This window comes from Carassius carassius, chromosome 38 (genome assembly GCF_963082965.1).
Source record: "Carassius carassius chromosome 38, fCarCar2.1, whole genome shotgun sequence".
NCBI classification, from domain to species: Eukaryota; Metazoa; Chordata; class Actinopteri; order Cypriniformes; family Cyprinidae; genus Carassius; species Carassius carassius.
In genome coordinates this window covers 28,012,830-28,032,346 of record NC_081792.1, presented here as the reverse complement: position 1 = coordinate 28,032,346, position 19,517 = coordinate 28,012,830, and the positions used below count along the sequence as shown (strand labels likewise).

The 19,517-nt window shown below is 33.7% G+C and overlaps 3 protein-coding genes and 1 pseudogene across 4 annotated transcripts; 1 reads left to right on the top strand and 3 right to left on the bottom strand.

Annotated features, from left to right (window-relative positions):
- Window positions 1–4,322: 4,322 nt before the first annotated feature.
- Window positions 4,323–8,047, bottom strand: LOC132119710 (ADP-ribosylation factor 4-like). The gene is made up of 6 exons (XM_059529900.1): window positions 7,770–8,047; window positions 7,446–7,526; window positions 6,641–6,750; window positions 5,315–5,386; window positions 5,066–5,191; window positions 4,323–4,521 (listed from the first exon to the last, which is right to left on the bottom strand). Exons 1-6 carry the CDS (start codon window positions 7,834–7,836, stop codon window positions 4,435–4,437), a joined length of 543 nt encoding a protein of 180 aa, XP_059385883.1. The 5' UTR covers window positions 7,837–8,047; the 3' UTR covers window positions 4,323–4,434.
- A 457-nt stretch (window positions 8,048–8,504) lies between these two features.
- On the bottom strand, window positions 8,505–10,180 carry LOC132119711 (ADP-ribosylation factor 4-like). Of its 2 annotated transcripts, none has more exons than XM_059529902.1 (5): window positions 9,881–10,180; window positions 9,631–9,711; window positions 9,416–9,525; window positions 9,113–9,310; window positions 8,505–9,017 (listed from the first exon to the last, which is right to left on the bottom strand). In XM_059529902.1, exons 1-5 carry the CDS (start codon window positions 9,945–9,947, stop codon window positions 8,931–8,933), a joined length of 543 nt encoding a protein of 180 aa, XP_059385885.1. In that variant the 5' UTR covers window positions 9,948–10,180; the 3' UTR covers window positions 8,505–8,930. The 2 variants fall into 2 exon arrangements, with proteins under 2 accessions (XP_059385885.1, XP_059385886.1); XM_059529903.1 differs by having other exon boundaries at window positions 9,422–9,525.
- Window positions 10,181–13,395: 3,215 nt separating this feature from the next.
- LOC132119709 (ADP-ribosylation factor 4-like) lies at window positions 13,396–15,019 on the bottom strand. The gene is made up of 5 exons (XM_059529899.1): window positions 14,781–15,019; window positions 14,399–14,479; window positions 14,199–14,308; window positions 13,912–14,109; window positions 13,396–13,816 (listed from the first exon to the last, which is right to left on the bottom strand). The coding sequence occupies exons 1-5, from the start codon at window positions 14,845–14,847 to the stop codon at window positions 13,727–13,729; spliced, it is 546 nt and encodes a 181-aa protein (XP_059385882.1). The 5' UTR covers window positions 14,848–15,019; the 3' UTR covers window positions 13,396–13,726.
- Window positions 15,020–15,556: 537 nt separating this feature from the next.
- LOC132119115 (ADP-ribosylation factor 4-like) lies at window positions 15,557–17,311 on the top strand (annotated as a pseudogene).
- Window positions 17,312–19,517: the final 2,206 nt, after the last annotated feature.

Genomic DNA, 19,517 nt, shown 5'->3' with positions numbered 1-19,517 from the left:
TCACTATTCTGAGTTTATATCTCACAATGCAATTCTGAGTTTATATTCAGCAAATATGAGTTTATATCTCACAATTCTGAGTTTACATCACAATTCAAAATTTTTATATTTAGCAATTCTTAGTTTATATTGCAATTATGCTTATATCTCGCATTTTTTAGTTTATATCTCAAAATTAGTTTATATCGAGCAATTATGAGTTTATATGACAATCATGTTTATATCTCGCAATTATAAGTTTATATTTCACAATTCTGAGTATCTTACAAATCTGAGTATTAATCTAGCAATTTTTAGTTTTTATCTTGCAATTATGTTTATATCGCAATTTTGTTTATAACTCACAATTCTGAGTATTAATCTTGCAATTATGTTTATATTGCAATAATGCTTATATCTCAAAATTCTGAGTTTATATCTAGCAATTCTGAGTATCTTACAACTCTGAATAATTATCCCACAATTTTTTGTTTTTATCTAGCAATTATGTTTATATGTATAATTAATTGTTTATATCTCACAATTCTCAGTTTATATCTCACAATAAAAATTTTTTATGTCTAGCAATTCTGAGTTTATATTGCAATTATGCTTATATCTTGCATTTTTGAGTTTATATCTCAAAATTAGTTTATTTCAGGCAATTATGAGTTTATATGACAATCACGTTTATATCTCGCAATTATAAGTTTATATTGCACAATTCTGAGTATTTATCTCGCAATTTTTAGTTTTTTATCTTGCAATTATGTTTATATAGCAATTATGTTTATATCTCACAATTCTGAGTTTATATTTTGCAATTCTGAGTATTAATCTTGCAATTATGTTTATATCTCACAATTATGAGTTTATATCTTGCAATTCAGAGTATTAATCTTGCAATTATGTTTATATCTCACAATTATGAGTTTATATCTTGCAATTCTTTGTTTTTATCTTGAATTTATGTTTTGTGAGAAAAAAGTCTGATTTAAGAGATATAAACTCAGAATTGCGACGAAAAACGTCTGAAATGTGAGACCTTTTTAATTTTTCATCCTGTGGTGGAAACGAGCTTCTATAGGATGGTAAACAACAAGCACAATGAATTACAATGCATCCAGGAATGTGTATTAAGAAAGTATTTTGATTTCATGTTGACTTTGACATTTTAAACTGTGAATAAACCTTTATGATATTGTAATATAGTTTTAATTTGCAGATCAGGAAATAGATTTAAAAAGGAATGCATTTCCCCATTGATAATGAAATTGGTGCTGCTCAGCAAAACCTAAAACTCAAATTAATAAAGCATACTGTGTAATGGTTTCAATACAGTGTGTAACCAGAAAATAGATGTTTAATTTTTAGCAATTTGTTGCAAAAAAAAGAAAGAAAAAAAAGGTATTTTTGTGTAGATTGTATGTTAACTCTGATTTTTGTAATATCTTATTTGATTTTTTATTCGTCTTTTGTGTATGTTTTTGGCTATGGTGAAGAGTGGCTTCTTTGACGACTGAAGCAAAACAACAATGGACGCAACATGATGTTTGTTGTAGTGAACATGCAGCATGCCAGTGGCTAGAGACATTTCTGAACCAGAATAATAAGATGGTTTGCTTTGTACCATGTACTGTATATCGGTAATAATCATATTGTGCTGAATAAGGAATTTTTTTTTCATGTTCACATGTATTTGGGAACATATTAGCTTAACTTTGTTCAGTGGACATTTATGCAGATAAAATGGAGAGATGTGAAATGGGGTATGATCATAGACTGTGGGTATGATGTATTAATGTTTGATGATCATTATAGTCCTCTCAGTTGAGTTCAATAAAACCAGCAGCACAGTTGTTGCAAAATTATTTTGTTCACTGTTTCCAATTCATTTATATTAAGTAGACTATTTATCAAATACAGCTTATTATCATAATAAGATGTTATTTCGACAAACTACAAGCTCCAAAGGAATAATCCATTTGTGAACAGTGCCACCTAGTAGCATTATATAGTACTCAATTCAAAAATGCATTTTAATTTTTTTTTTATATTTATTTAAAAATCCAAAAGGAATTTATGTGGTTTCTTGCATGAAGACCCAGTTTTTACCTTGTATATGCATATTATTATTAAAAATGTTTACTTTGTATTAAGTCACTTAAATTTTATTCTACTCTTTTTAGAGCACTGTTAGATAGTTTATGTATTTTAATCTAATTTGTATAAAGACCCAATTTCACATCGCACTGGTGTGTGACCCCAAGTGGAAGTGAAACGATCACAAACAGTTTGTGTTTCATCAAAACCATTCAACAATCACAACTATTTAATGATCAGATTTCAGGATTGTTCTGTATTTGGATTTATCACATAGCTTCATTCTGACTTGTACAAATAAATATTTATGATGAGTTATTTGTGTGATATATATCAAATGCGTCTATTGACACCTACTTGGAAATATTAAAAGCTGTATGTACAATATGTGATTTTTTTTTTAAATTCTTTGCATTTATATTAATTCAGCATTTTGTGGCTTTGCTTTTACCTTGCTTTTCAAACTAGAGGAGCGAATGGTTTTCCCTTGAAAGAATACTTCATCCAAGATTCAGATGAGTTTGTTACTTCATCAGATTTGGAGAAATGTAGCATTTCATCACTTGCTCACCAATGGATGCTCTGCAGTGAATGGGTGCCGTCAGAATAAGAGTCCAAACAGCTGAAAAAAAATCACAATTATCCACAAGTAATCCACATCACTCCAGTCCATCAGTTAATGTCTTTAGAAGACAAAAGCTGCGTGTTTGTAAGAAACAAATCCATCATTAAGATGTTGTTAATTTCAAACAATTGCTTTTGGTCAAAATAGGAGACAATAATAACGCTTCCTCCAGCGAAAAAGTGCATCTCCTGTTGTCTCTCACATCAAAATCCAGCCACATATTTGTTTAGAGCTGTTTTAGCTTGTATGCATTGCTAGATCTGTGCAGATTTCTCTCCTGATTCAGACCAAACCACTTTTTCACTGATGGAAGTGGATTATGGAATACTGTTTTAGCTGAAAGCAATGATTTGAAATTAACATCTTAGTTATGGATTAGTTTCTTACAAACACGCATCTTTTCTCTCCTCAAGACATTAACTGATGGACTGGAGTGCTGTGGATTATTGTGATGTGTTTATCAGCTGTTTGGACTCTCATTCTGACGGCACCCATTCACTGCAGAGCATCCACTGATAAGTAAGTGATGCAATGCTACATTTCTACAAATCTGATGAAGAAACAAACTCATCCTGGGTGAAAGAGAGTACATTTTTAGTTTTGGTTGAAATATTGCTTCAATAATAAACATGAATAAATATCTGTGTTCATGACTCTTTAAAGCATTTAATAATAAGTCAATTTCTTTCTTAAGTCTTTGTTAATACACAACCATACAAGTGATGCATCTCAGACTTTTATTTGCATCATATACTTTATTAATGATGTTTTAATACATTTTTAAAAAGGGGTAACAGATAGATGATTCCTAGCATGGATCCATTTGAATATTTTCTAAAGCTGGGAATAAAAAAAGTTGGTTGTCTAAAGGATTTGCACTGGTTTGTTCTCAACTGAAGTGCTAAATCAAAAACGTTCATTCACATAGTAAAGCACAGCATGCTTAAGGCAATTGTGATTACGTATATAAAAAGGCTGCTTATTTACAACACAGATTATAAGAATAATTTTTTATTTATTAAATGCATGCTTCTCTGAGAACATTTCCCTGGATGTAGTGAAGTGAAGTGAAGTGAAGTGACATTCAGCCAAGCATGGTGACCCATACTCGGAATTTGTGCCCTGCGTTTAACCCATCCAAATTGCACACACACAGAGCAGTGAACACACACACACACACTGTGAGCACACACCCGGAGCAGTGGGCAGCCATTTATGCTGCGGCGCCCGGGGAGCAGTTGGGGGTTCGATGCCTTGCTCAAGGGCACCTAAGTCGTGGTATTGAATGGCATGCAGTTGTGGGAATGAAAATGGCATGCAGTTGCCTGGGAATGAAAATGTTTGGAATTAAAATAATGATATAAATCAAGTTGAGGGAGCAAAAATAGAGCATTTTTATAAATACATACAGACAGTGCTTGATGTTTATGTTTACTGTAACAAGAGCCCAAAAGTACTGCGAGAGCTTCTTAACAAATCTAGTATTTTTAATGGCCACAAACATCAAGTGGAATGATTCTGGGAGAAATGTCAGTCAGGGTCAAAGGTGCAACGAATTAAAAAAGGAACAAAGTGGTCAAATGCACTGCCGTAGATTGACATCAGCCGGTGGATTCTTTTGGTAGCAATCAACTGAAAATGATACATGAACAGCTTCTGTGCCACATTAACTCCACTAATTGTGTCCTTTAGAAAAGCACACATCCTGCTTGAACAGGAAGTGCTGTTTACTGTTTGGAGAGCTGCTCGGAAAGCCAGTCTAATCCCTCGTATAAACCCGTCCCTTGAGTCGCACAGGTCGCCTGGACATACCACTGATGAGAAGCACAATATCAACATATTACTACTAAACGGATACAATATGCACTAAAATGAATGTTTAAAATTTTTTTTTTAATTTAATAAATTGTTAAAAATAATAAATAAATAAAAAAATAATACATTTTTAATTTTTTTTGATAATAATAAGAACCATTACTAATAAATTAGCATCAATCATTACTGATAATTAAGGAGTAAATCAGCATATCAGAATGATTTCTGAAGATCATGTGACACTGACGACTGGAGTAATGATGCTGAAAATACAGCTTTGATCACAGGAATAAATTACATTTGAAAATATATTACACTATAAATCAGCTACTTAGAATTATAATAATATTTCACAATATTTCAATTTTTACTGTATTTTTGGTCAAATAAATGCAGCCTTGGTAAGCAAAATGTTCAAAAACATTTTTATAAATGTTATTTTCCCAGATATATGAATAATTACAGGTAACTGATCCAAAGTAAATACATTTTCTAATTATGCATAGTAATATTGCACATTAAGCGTATAATAGCATCACTCACAGTTCTGCTCCTGAGTGCTTGCAGGCCGAGTTTGTCCGTCATCTCGCTGATGGCCATTGCGTTCGGTAAATCTTGTTTATTTGAAAAAACCAGCAGAACGGCGTCTCTCAGCTCATCCTCCTGAAGCTGTTGAAGACAGAATATATGCAGATATTTATGGTTTTCGAAACAGACTGACGGTGCACGGTAAAAGCAGCGTTTGGTTTGGTGCAGGTACACAGATAAAACCAGAGCGGTGTTTAATCTCACCATCTTCTGAAGCTCTTCTGCTGCTTCCTGTGCTCGCTCTTGATCGTTACTGTCCACCACAAAGATCAGACCCTGAAGAAACAACACATTTAGAGCAAAAACCTACTTTCAGACAGAAAATATTAAGCACCAGTTTTTCACTTAAAGACTCATTTCCAGGAGGTTTTTGGGAGGTAAATATAAATAAAAGCACTTTTACTGCACCTTCTGATGCTCTTTTCTTCCTCAGTATTTTTGTCTTGTTTTCCAGTGCAAACATCAAAAGATACTTCAACCAAAATACATTGAAAAGCAAAATCATGCACGTCTTGTTTTCAGAGAAACGTTTTCAAGATAACTGATTTTCATCATTAAAACAAGAACAAATTATCTGCTAATTTCTCAGAAAACAAGACTTCATATCTTTTCATAACGCATCTCAAGTTGATATTTGTATTGGAAAACAACACAAAAATACAGATTCAAATTCATTTCTGCTGTGTTTGCAACATTCAAAGCCTCGATTTAAGACCTTTTAAAGGTACAGTTCACCCAAAATTAAGAATTCTGTCATTTACTCACCCTCAAGTAGTTCCTAACCCACTGACATCCATAGTATGGGTAAAAAAAATACTATGGAAGTCAATAGGGACCAGCAACTCTTTGGTAACCCACATTTATCAAAATATATTCTTCTATGTTTAAAAGAATAAAGACATTCATACAGGTTTTGAACAACTTGAGGGTGAGTAAATGATGACAGGATTTTTGGGTGAACTATCCCTTTAAGGCCTTACTTTGAAGGCGGGCAAATTAAGACATAAATTTACATTATAGCATGCAAACTATTACATCTACTGCACAGAATTATAATGTTTTAGGCATTTTTAAATGAATAAAAATTAGGTTTCACTGTCTACTTTCTACGACCTCAAGATCGTCTGTAAACACGCCTTTAGAAATCTTTTAGAAATGATCCATTCATAAGCAATAGGGAAATTAAGAACAAGCACAAGTTAGATATTGTATTATGAGCTTACTGAACAATCTATAAGCATGCAGCAAAGAAAAAGAGAACTACACGAACAGTTCTGTTCTCTAAATCAAACTCTAGTCCTCAACTTAATCCTTATAGTAACACCAACATCCTCATACAAAGAACATCCACAGCATCCAGCCAAACTAGAACTACATCCCCGTAGTTGTTTTTCTAGCAGCTCAGGGCTGGATGGTCAAAGTCAATCAGTTCGGCCGTGGCACAGTGAGCATTTCATCCTGCTGGAATGCTGCGACTTCATTGTTTTTTTGACTACCTTAGTCGTGTCGCGATGTGATGCATCTGTTTACCTGGGTATTCTGGAAGTAGTGTCTCCAAAGAGGCCTGATCTTATCCTGACCACCCACATCCCACACGGTGAAGCAAATGTTCTTGTATTCCACCGTCTCGACGTTAAAACCTAACGAAACGCACAGGATCAGGTGCGAAATGATGCAAAAAATGCAGTTGTTCACGTCAATGTAACAATCAATCACAAAACCTTTCAAGTGCATGTACAGGTCATGAAAATATGGGAAAATCTTTATGAATGCTTCATTTTTATTTATGCAAAATACAAATTTGAAGGTAAATATTTGATTTGAAACTCAAGAATGACCTATAAATGTATTTATGGGAATATCTGTCCATTAAACACATAATGTAACCTAAAATCTATCCATAGAATATCTGAATATTGTCAGTTTAAGCATAAATTCTCTCTTTGTTGAGATGTATATGATCTGTTATCTATGTGTGCTTATTTCCACAATAAAATTAAAAAAGTAATTGCGACCTTAAAATTAGGATTTCGCAAGATTTGCAAGATATATACTTGAGATACAATATCTGTTTTTTTTTCTTTTTTGGAGATAATATCCCGCCCCAGAATTCTGACATTTTTCCTCGCAATTGTCTCCTCTAAATTCTATTCACATCTCACAATTCTGTTTTCTGTCAAAGAATAAAAAATACACAACAAAAATGGTAATTTAGGGTTTTTGTCTCACGGTTCTAACTTTATATCTTGCAAATTACTTAATAAAAGACAATTTTGAGATAAAAAGTCAATTATTTTTTATTAATCTTTTTTCATAGTGCTCCTTTATGACTTGCCTATCGTTGGAATTGTTGTGACTATTTCTCCCAGTTTGAGTTTGTAGAGGATTGTGGTTTTCCCTGCAGCATCCAGACCAACTGAAGAAGAACAGAAGAACATAAACACCTTCCTACTTCTATGGAAACAATAAATAAACTCAATACAATAAGCGACTGATTTACTGATATATAGTTTAAAATTCATTTCAACGTCTGTACATCATAAGAACATTCAGACTTGTACAGAAAGAGCTTTAAAAACATAATTCAATGGAAAATGTCAACAAAAAAAATATTTTTTTTTCAAAGCTAACTGACAAAAACAAACAACTTCCAACTCACCCATGAGAATTCTCATCTGTTTTTTCCCAAACAAGCGAGAGAAGACGCTCGAAATGGTCAAACCCATTTTAAAAACTGCCCAGAAACAAGAACAAGGAGTAAAAGTCCAACTAATTGGATGAGTTTGCGCCAGACTACAATCACAGTTTCTTTCCTCTGATCTTTTCCTTCGTAATTCTCTCTGTCCGGGTGAAAGTGTGTTTTGAGCAGCAGTTTGATCGCGACTGGGATTCTCTACACGTCAGAGTCCAACGCGGTCGAAATGACGTCAGCGGTGACACGTCATTCTCGAAAACTTCAGAAACATCACGTTCTTCATTATGTACCACATGTGTGAGCTTTTAGTTGAGAATGTTCATACATACTGAAACGTAAACATATATGAGCGCTATATATATATGTTTGTGTGTGTGTGTTTTGTTCTGTTCTTCTTTTCTTTTTTTAAATCTTATAAAAAAAAAATATATATATATATATATCCATTCTGAAAATTTGATAAGCTTTTAAAAAATGTATTAAAAAAAAACATAAAAGTACTACAATATAAATTTTATTTTTATCTATCTATCTATCTATCTATCTATCTATCTATCTATCTATCTATCTATCTATCTATCTATCTATCTATCTATCTGCGATACTCTGTTTCTTATGCATTTTTCTATTCAATTATATGTATTTATTAAATGACACAAAAGGACACTACTGAAAAAAATTGCATTATTTATTGGAGATATTTGAAAGGCACAGATACATTTATTTCAGGCAAACATCAATTTGTTTTTTCATAGTCCAAATACAGCAAAACACATTCAAATAAGCTCAATGTGACAAATAACAGCATGTTGTTTAAAACGGTAAAATGACAGTAGTAGATAAATAAAATAATAGTACAGCAGTAGTGAATAATTTATAATTTGTGTGAATTTAAAAAGGCAAATGAAAGCATACATATATATATTAGAACCAAAAATATTTAATATTTAAATGGTCTTGATAGTGGTAAATTAACAATACAGAATGTACTGAAGTAAAATTATATATAAAAAATATACTGTAATAATATCCCATAAATATCTCAATATAAAAAATTATACTGGAGACATAAGAGACTATACATTCAATGGTAACTGATTCAAGTAGTGTGAAGGCTGAAGTGTTTTATCGTCTGGACAGTTGATCCGAGAGCCAATCCAGTCCTTCATATAAACCTGACCCTTGAACTGCACATGTGGCCTGAACAAACCACTGAGAGACACAGAGACAGAGAAGCACACGTTTATTTCACTCAAACACACACTGACATCACACATCACATGTCAAACAGAGTGTGTGTGTCTCACCTGTCGTCCTCTCAGTGTGTGTAAACCCAGTCTGTCTGTCAGCTCGGGGACTGCCATGGCTTTGGGTAAATCCTGCTTGTTAGCAAGAACTAACAGAACCGCGTCTCTCATCTCGTCCTCCGCCAGCATCGCCTTTAGTTCCTCTGCTGCTGTTTCAATCCGGTCACGATCACAGCTGTCCACCACAAAGATCAAACCCTGAATCACACAAACACACAGAATAAGATGACATTTTCAAAGTGAAGGTCAGATATAATACGACTGCAAAATCATACTGCATATACAGTCATGTTTGTATTGAACTCTTACTTCAGTGTACTGATATTTCCAAAGACCTCTGATTTTGGTCTGACCGCCAACATCCCACACAGTGAAGGAGATGTTTTCATATTCAACTGTTTCAACATTAAATCCTAGAGAGAATTTTTAAAATATGGATTTAATAAAGAAGACAATTAGTCCAAATAAGGCAAACATTCATAAATGTATTTAAATACAGCTGCTTTGATATTTCATACCAATAGTTGGAATAGTTGTGACAACTTCACCAAGTTTGAGTTTGTAGAGGACTGTTGTTTTCCATGCTGCATCTAGACCAACTGAAGAAGAAATACTGACATTATTCCACAATGGAAATATTAATATATCAATATATTTTGCCTTATGGTCATTACATTTATTCAAGCACATACATAATACAGTAAAAATAACTTTGTAGCCAAACTATAAGACTTTAAATTCGAAGTTTGGATAAAAATATTTACTCACCCATTAGCAACCTAACCTGCTTTTTCGCAAAGAGACGAGAGAAAATCTGAGAGAAATAGTTGCCCATGTTTGCAGTCAGACAGAGCCGCTGTTGCTGAAGTTAAACACCTAGAGGTCAAGGCTCAGACTGGGTAGTGTAGTATGTGTTCAGTATGAGTGTGTGTGTGTTTATAAAGGCGTTTTGCTTTCGGTTTGATTGACAGCTCAACACACCAGACGTGCTCAGCTTCTCTCGAGGCAAATCCAACGCGTTCGATATGACGTCACCCGCTGTACCACGTGTCCAAACAAACTTTTTATTTACAGTTTCAACATAGACATCTTTTTGGTCAATTTAATTTAATTTGCCTAAATAAATATTTGGGAAATATGAGCAGAGAAAACATAAACCGTAAAGATGTTTTATTTAAAATAAACATAGTGAAACACTGTGATAAAGTTACAAGTGTTTTGGTGACGTGTAGCCTACGTGTCATTAAATTAAGTTAAACATTCCCTCCTGTTTGAGTTATTGTTGATCAATGGACGACCATGTGATGTCGATATATATATATATATATATATATATATATATACAACCCGAATTCCGGAAAAGTTGGGACGTTTTTTAAATTTTAATAAAATTAAAACTAAAGGAATTTCAAATCACATGAGCCAATATTTTATTCACAATAGAACATAGATAACGTAGCAAATGTTTAAACTGAGAAATTTTACACTTTTATCCACTTAATTAGCTCATTTAAAATTTAATGCTACAGGTCTCAAAAAAGTTGGCACGGGGCAACAAATGGCTAAAAAGTAATGGCTAGCAAGCAGTTTTGAAAAGATTCAGCTGGGAGAACATCTAGAGATTAATTAAGTTAATTGATATCAGGTCTTTAACATGATTAGCTATAAAAGCTTTGTCTTAGAGAAGCAGAGTCTCTCAGAAGTAAAGATGGGCAGAGGCTCTCCAATCTGTGAAAGACTGTGTAAAAAAATTGTGGAAAACTTTAAAAACAATGTTCCTCAACGTCAAATTGCAAAGGTTTTGCAAATCTCATCATCTACAGTGCATAACATCATCAAAAGATTCAGAGAAACTGGAGAAATCTCTGTGCGTAAGGGACAAGGCCGGAGACCTTTATTGGATGCCCGTGGTCTTCGGGCTCTCAGACGACACTGCATCACTCATCGGCATGATTGTGTCAATGACATTACTAAATGGGCCCAGGAATACTTTCAGAAACCACTGTCTGTAAACACAATCTGCCGTGCCATCAGCAGATGCCAACTAAAGCTCTATCATGCAAAAAGGAAGCCATATGTGAACATGGTCCAGAAGCGCCGTCGTGTCCTGTGGGCCAAGGCTCATTTAAAATGGACTATTTCAAAGTGGAATAGTGTTTTATGGTCAGACGAGTCCAAATTTGACATTCTTGTTGGAAATCACGGACGCCGTGTCCTCCGGGCTAAAGAGGAGGGAGACCTTCCAGCATGTTATCAGCGTTCAGTTCAAAAGCCAGCATCTCTGATGGTATGGGGGTGCATAATTGCATACGGTATGGGCAGCTTGCATGTTTTGGAAGGCTCTGTGAATGCTGAAAGGTATATAAAGGTTTTAGAGCAACATATGCTTCCCTCCAAACAACGTCTATTTCAGGGAAGGCCTTGTTTATTTCAGCAGGACAATGCAAAACCACATACTGCAGCTATAACAACAGCATGACTTCGTCGTAGAAGAGTCCGGGTGCTAACCTGGCCTGCCTGCAGTCCAGATCTTTCACCTATAGAGAACATTTGGCGCATCATTAAACGAAAAATACGTCAAAGACGACCACGAACTCTTCAGCAGCTGGAAATCTATATAAGGCAAGAATGGGACCAAATTCCAACAGCAAAACTCCAGCAACTCATAGCCTCAATGCCCAGACGTCTTCAAACTGTTTTGAAAAGAAAAGGAGATGCTACACCATGGTAAACATGCCCCGTCCCAACTATTTTGAGACCTGTAGCAGAAATCAAAATTGAAATGAGCTCATTTTGTGCATAAAATTGTAAACTTTCTCAGTTTAAACATTTGCTATGTTATCTATGTTCTATTGTGAATAAAATATTGGCTCATGTGATTTGAAAGTCTTTTAGTTTTCATTTTATTAAAATTTAAAAAACGTCCCAACTTTTCCGGAATTCGGGTTGTATATATATATATATATATATATATATATATATATATATATATATATATATATATATTTATGATATGTTAATGATGAAGCACTAATATACTGTACGTACTAAATAAAGTAATATATTATTCTATTATGGTTATTATATTTATTTTATTTGACATGTATAACAGTTATCTATATAAATTATAAAACACTATGACAAGGTTATGTTTAATTTATTATATTACATATTTATTTATTACATTTTATATTATCATCTTACACATGGATAGGCATTTACTATAATTTCTAAATTCTAAATCAAAATGCATATCTGATATGACTTAATATATTAATTAGCATCAAACAATATCATTCATATTCTCAAGGATTAAAGGTTAAAAGGATGATTGCACAACCATCTATTAGGTCAGTTTCAATCAGATCAGAGTAACACACATGACAATAAAATAATACTAAAACATTAACTAAACAAAACAACCCAGCATAAAACAGTCCAGTGGACATTACTCATAGTGACAATTAGATACTATTGTTGTCTTACAATAGGCCTACAATAGGTTACATGTCTTTTATAATATAATTGTTGTCATATACGGTTACTTACAGTTTTTACTAACATCTTTTACTTATAAATTTTTTTTTTTTAAAGATGGCATCAGGTTAAGATAAAAACCTTAGCTAATTACAAATTAGTTAGTATCAAAAAAATGTCATCCATACTGCTGATATTATTGCTACTATTATTATTATTATCGAAAGTGAAACATAAACACACTAAAATGTTTTGCATGAATACATCATTTATTGGATCCGTTCTTTTCCTGATGTATTATAAAAACATAATATTAAGAACATGTTTACATTCTGATACATCTTACATCAATCAATCATAACTGCAAAACATTCTTTATTTCTCATGCATTTTTCTATTTTAATATTACATTAAAATAAGACATAAGAATACTAATGTTTGCAAATAAATAAATTATTTATTGGAGATATTTGGTAGGAAACACACACACACATGTTTGTTTTTGTGAAAAGTGGGGACACCCCATAGTGGTTATATAACCATATAATGGTTTTTATACTGTACAAACTGTATATTCTATGGCCCTACACCAACCCTACACCTAACCCAAACCCTCACAGGAAACTTTGTGCATTTTTACTTTCTCAAAAAAACTCATTCTGTATGATTTATAAGCATTTTGAAAAATGGGGACATGGGTTATGTCCTCATAAGTCACCCTCTCCTTCTAATACCTGTGTCATGCATGTCATTATACAGAGTTGTGTCCTGATATGTCACAAGAACAAGAGCACACACACACACAAACACACACACATGCACACACACACATGCACACACATATACATATATATATACATATATAACTCTCAGGCAGACATCAGCTTATTCTTTCAAAATCCAGATAAAACCAAACACATAAACATAAGTCATTCAAAGTTTGTTTCTTTCAGTGTTTTAAAACATGTTTTCAGAAGTAACCTCATAGAACCGATAGAATGTGCCGTTTATGATTTAACATTAATAAATCAAAAATGCATTTCAGATAATAAACAGCTGGAGGCTGTTACATTCAATCACAGGATGTGTTAGTGTAGAAGTATCATGCCACAAAAACCCAAAAGTAAAGTTCCAGCATTACGGTCGTCTGGACAGTTGATCCGAGAGCCAATCCAGTCCTTCATATAAACCTGACCCTTGAACCGCACATGTGGCCTGAACAAACCACTGAGAGACACAGAGACCGAGAAGCACATGTTTATTTCACTCAAACACACACTGACATCACTCATCACATGTCAAACAGAGTGTGTGTGTCTCACCTGTCGTCCTCTCAGTGTGTGTAAACCCAGTCTGTCTGTCAGCTCGGGGACTGCCATGGCTTTGGGTAAATCCTGCTTGTTAGCAAGAACTAACAGAACCGCGTCTCTCATCTCGTCCTCCGCCAGCATCGCCTTTAGTTCCTCTGCTGCTGTTTCAATCCGGTCACGATCACAGCTGTCCACCACAAAGATCAGACCCTGAATCACACAAAATGGCTCTTTCAGACAAGATTTGCAAATAAAACCACACTCATAGTGGTCATACAGTACATTTAAAACTCTGTTACCTGAGTGTAGTGATAGTAATGTCTCCAGAGACCTCGAATTAAACTCTGACCACCAATATCCCAAACAGTGAACGAGATGTTTTTATAATCAACCGTCTCCACATTAAAACCTAAAGAAGGCAGAATAATGAACAGTTTGGCATGGCATGATAATATTTATCAAGATTACGATAAATTGCAGCTCGCTGTGAGTTTCTTACCAATAGTTGGAATAGTTGTGACAACTTCGCCAAGTTTGAGTTTGTAGAGGACTGTTGTTTTCCCAGCTGCATCCAGACCAACTGAAGAAGAAATATTGACATTACACAATGAACATGCGCAAGATTCATAATTGGAATATCTTCTTAAATTGTATTAAATTTCACATAGCAGTTATACCTAATTAATATGCACAGTTATATTTAATTAAACAGGATAACTATAAATATATATATATAAATAAATAATATAGAGGTAATAACATTTAATAGCCTATACATTATTTGGCATAATAAAATGCTAGTTTGTCAAAATGTAAATAAGAATAAAATAATAGACTGGGATTTTAAAACATTTTGAGAGAGAAAAATAACATGTACTCACCCATAAGCAACCTCATGTCTTTCTTCTTAAAGAGACGCGAGTAAAGGTTGGAGAAGAAGATGCCCATGTTTTGATACAGCAAGATACAAAAGCTGTTAATGCTTACTGTTCAAGAGTCAGACTGGTTAGTGTTTGTTTAGTGTGTGTGTGTTTATATAGGCTTTTTACTTTCGGTTTGATTGACAGCTCAACACTCCAGACGTTCTGTTTCTCGCGCGGCAAATCCAACGCGTTCGATATGACGTCACCCGCTGTACCACGTGTCCAAACAAACTTTTTATTTACAGTTTAAAGTCGGACATCACCTAAATTAATCTATAAAAATCTTGTTACAATCTAAAGTTTAACATTTCTTAGCTGAATAAAAGGAGGATCGCACGCGATGTGTTTCAGGCTTTGTAATGTATTTCTGAACACATTATACTGTTGCTGAAGGGGTTTAACTACATAAACAATTGTTGTTAAATTAAAATTATAGCTGTTTTTGCAACGCCATATTTGTTATGTCATCTCAAGCTCTTTCTGACAACAAAAATAATAACCCTGGTTTATTTGACTTAGGTTTAGACCATAGACTGTTTAAAAACAGATTTAGATGTACTGTAGACACGTGGTACAGTAGGTGACGTCATATCGAACGCGTTGGATTTGCCGCGAGAGAAACTGTTGAGCTGTCAATCAAACCGAAAGTAAAGAAGCCTATATAAACCTGTGCACAATCACAGCTTCATCACACCTTACAACCCAAACCTCATCTTTCGGACTGATATTAATATAAAAATACAATACAAATGGGCGTCTTCTTCTCGAACCTTCTCTCGCGTCTCTTTGAGAAAAAAAGCGATGAGGTTACTTATGGGTGAGTATGTTTTACTTTACTGTTATTATTTGATTCTCATTCATTTTTAATATTGCAATAGGTGCAAATAGATGCGTATTAATTAGGCCTATACAACTTTAGGCATATTAGGTATATATATAAATATTCCAATTATGAATCTTGCACATGTTCATTGTGTAATAAATATCAATATTTCTTCTTCAGTTGGTCTGGATGATGCAGTTGGTCTGGATGCAGCAGGAAAAACAACAGTCCTCTACAAACTCAAACTTGGTGAAGTTGTCACAACTATACCAACTCTAGGTAAGAAAATTAAGACCAAACTAATTTAGTAAATCTTAAAGGGACAATTCTTTCATATTTTACTCACCCTCAAGTTATTCCAAAACTGTATGAGTTTCTGTATTATAGATATTTTTAAAGAATGTTGGCAACCAAACAGTTGATGGTAACCACTGGCTCCCACAGTATGGAAAAATACAATGGAAGTCAATGGCTACCATACAGCAGCATATAGACAGCTTTAATTGTGTCTGATAACGACAGACTGATTCTCTCTAGGTTTTAATGTTGAAACAGTTGAATATAAAAACATCTCATTCACCGTTTGGGATGTCGGCGGTCAGGACGTTATCAGACGCCTGACATTACTATCAGAACACTAAGGTATGATCTGTCACAAAAACATGTGTTTAGTAGCTATTATTTAAAATGTTCAAATCTAATCAGCTGCTTTTATGAAGTGCATTAAATGTGTAAGTGTGTGTTTGTGTGATTCAGGGTCTGATCTTTGTGGTGGACAGCTGTGATCGTGACCGGATTGAAACAGCAGCAGAGGAACTAAAGGCGATGCTGGCGGAGGACGAGATGAGAGACGCGGTTCTGTTAGTTCTTGCTAACAAGCAGGATTTACCCAAAGCCATGGCAGTCCCCGAGCTGACAGACAGACTGGGTTTACACACACTGAGAGGACGACAGGTGAGACACACACACTCTGTTTGACATGTGATGAGTGATGTCAGTGTGTGTTTGAGTGAAATAAACGTGTGCTTCTCTGTCTCTGTGTCTCTCAGTGGTTTGTTCAGGCCACATGTGCGGTTCAAGGGTCAGGTTTATATGAAGGACTGGATTGGCTCTCGGATCAACTGTCCAGACGACCGTAATGCTGGAACTTTACTTTTGGGTTTTTGTGGCATGATACTTCTACACTAACACATCCTGTGATTGAATGTAACAGCCTCCAGCTGTTTATTATCTGAAATGCATTTTTGATTTATTAATGTTAAATCATAAACGGCACATTCTATCGGTTCTATGAGGTTACTTCTGAAAACATGTTTTAAAACACTGAAAGAAACAAACTTTGAATGACTTATGTTTATGTGTTTGGTTTTATCTGGATTTTGAAAGAATAAGCTGATATATATGTATATATATATATATATATATATATATATATGTGTGTGTATGTGTTTCCTACCAAATATCTCCAATAAATAATTTATTTATTTGCAAACATAAGTATTCTTATGTCTTATTTTAATGTAATATTAAAATAGAAAAATGCATGAGAAATAAAGAATGTTTTGCAGTTATGATTGATTGATGTAAGATGTATCAGAATGTAAACATGTTCTTAATATTATGTTTTTATAATACATCAGGAAAAGAACGGATCCAATAAATGATGAATTCATGCAAAAACAAATGTGTGTTTATGTTTCACTTTCAATAACTAATATTTGCAGAATGGATGACATTTTTGATAATATTAATAAGCTAATTTATTTTATCTTAACCTGATGCCATCTTCAATAATAATAATTTTGATAACAGTTTTATAACAGTTGAATATGAAAACATCTCCTTCACTGTGTGGGATGTTGGCGGTCAGACAAAAATCAGAGGTCTTTGGAAATATTACTATCAGTACACTGAAGTAAGAGTTCAATACAAACATGACTGTATATGCAGGATGATTTTGCAGTCGTATAATATCTGGTCTTCACTTTGAAAATGTCATCTTATTCTGTGTGTTTGATTCATATTTTCAGTTATTTCTGGCCTATTTTTGGTTCTAATGTACATACCCCTCTAGAACATATGCCTTTCAAATAAAGTTTGTATTTATATACAAATATATGTTTAATTATTTAAGTTTATAATATTCAAAATATAGAAAATTACCAGTTTTCAGTTTTTACAGTAAAAATGATCATAGTACAATCTTTTCTAATCCACAAACAAACATTTTATTACATAAATAATCATCAAATAAGTCTAAAACAACTTTCTGTGTGATTTCTATTCTGGCATACTAGAATTAAAAGATACTAGAGTTAAATAAAGTTACTCCCAACACAGCTCCATTATTGACAGTTATTCTATATACTGTATGTATATATATATAAATATTAATTAAAAACTCCCATAAATCCCATGAGTTTGAGTGATTTCTACACTACAATACCAAATCTGAATAAAAAGTCAAATTAAAAGGCAACGGAACAGGAATCGATTTATGCACAACACGGCTCCATTACTGACATTTATTTGCCCCTGGAAAAAAACTATACTTGTTCTTCATGAGGGTAACAGAACTACTGTGTGTAATGTGTTTACAGAAAATAATAAACATTAGCGGTTAATGGTTTGATAGAAAAATATTGTTTATGCTGAAACAGAGACTGTGGTTTGGTGCACACGGTTACTTCTTTTACAAAAATCTCCATTTATATCATTCTATAATAATCAGCACAGCAACACACAAAAACATCCTGTACATTAACTACCAATATAAATGAGCAGATCAAAAATACAGATGTTAGAAATATCCATCAGTATAACAAACAGGCGTCGTGTCAAAAGCTATTCGTTATTTGTGTATTAGAATATACTTCTATAAAATTCAAGCATGTTAAAACAGGGTTGTCCTTCAAATATAAAACACCAATGGTTGCCCAACAACCAGTTTTCACAGGTTTGCACCAGAAACTACATCCACAAGGCGTCCCATGATTCTCTGCTGTGACAAAACAGAACCAGCATCCTACAAGCCACAGAAATGTCATGGTTATGCACATATTGAGTAGAAACAAATAGCATGTCATCTGTTGCTTGACACATTCGACAGATAAAGTGCAACTAACAGAAGCTCTCACTGAAGCTCAAACAATCATTTAGAATGCATTTTATCCCGTCACGTGACTTTAAAGCATTGCCAAACTACATACTTGGTCCTAAAAGAGAAGCAAGATCATTCAAAGCAAGCAAGCATCAGAAAATGAAAGGCACCAGAAAATGCGAAACAAACCATTTTCACCTTAATAGGTCAAGCGTGTGTAAAGAAAAGCTGTATTTGAAGACTATAGTGTGTGTAAGTATACAGTACAGGATCATTTTCTGAATGACGATGTGTATATGATATTGAAATCGAAGTTAGACCACAATGCATTGATATTTAAAGAACTAGACTAATTCTTTCAGTTCAGGTCATTGAAGGTGGAAAGGGAAGGAAAAGACGATGGCTATTTTCCCTTTTGCGTTTAGTCAGTTTATGAATTAAAATTAAAATAAATACATATAAAACAGCAATGGTCTTTGCTGGGTTTGCCTTCATTATGAGAGTTAATTAATGCCAGACACCTGCAATAATGTGCTTACTGAGCTCGTAAAGATGAAATATATTCACTCTCTTCATCATCATTTACAGGTTTGTAGTGTTGTCTCTGTAAAACAGACATGTTATTGCAATAGTATCTCAATGAACACGATACCTCAAAACACAGATGACTTTCATGTTCCAGGGAACATTTTGCCACAAACTATAATAATAATAATACAAAAGTGTAAATAAAAGCCTATTTTTAGCACCATTTATATTTTAAGCATTTTAT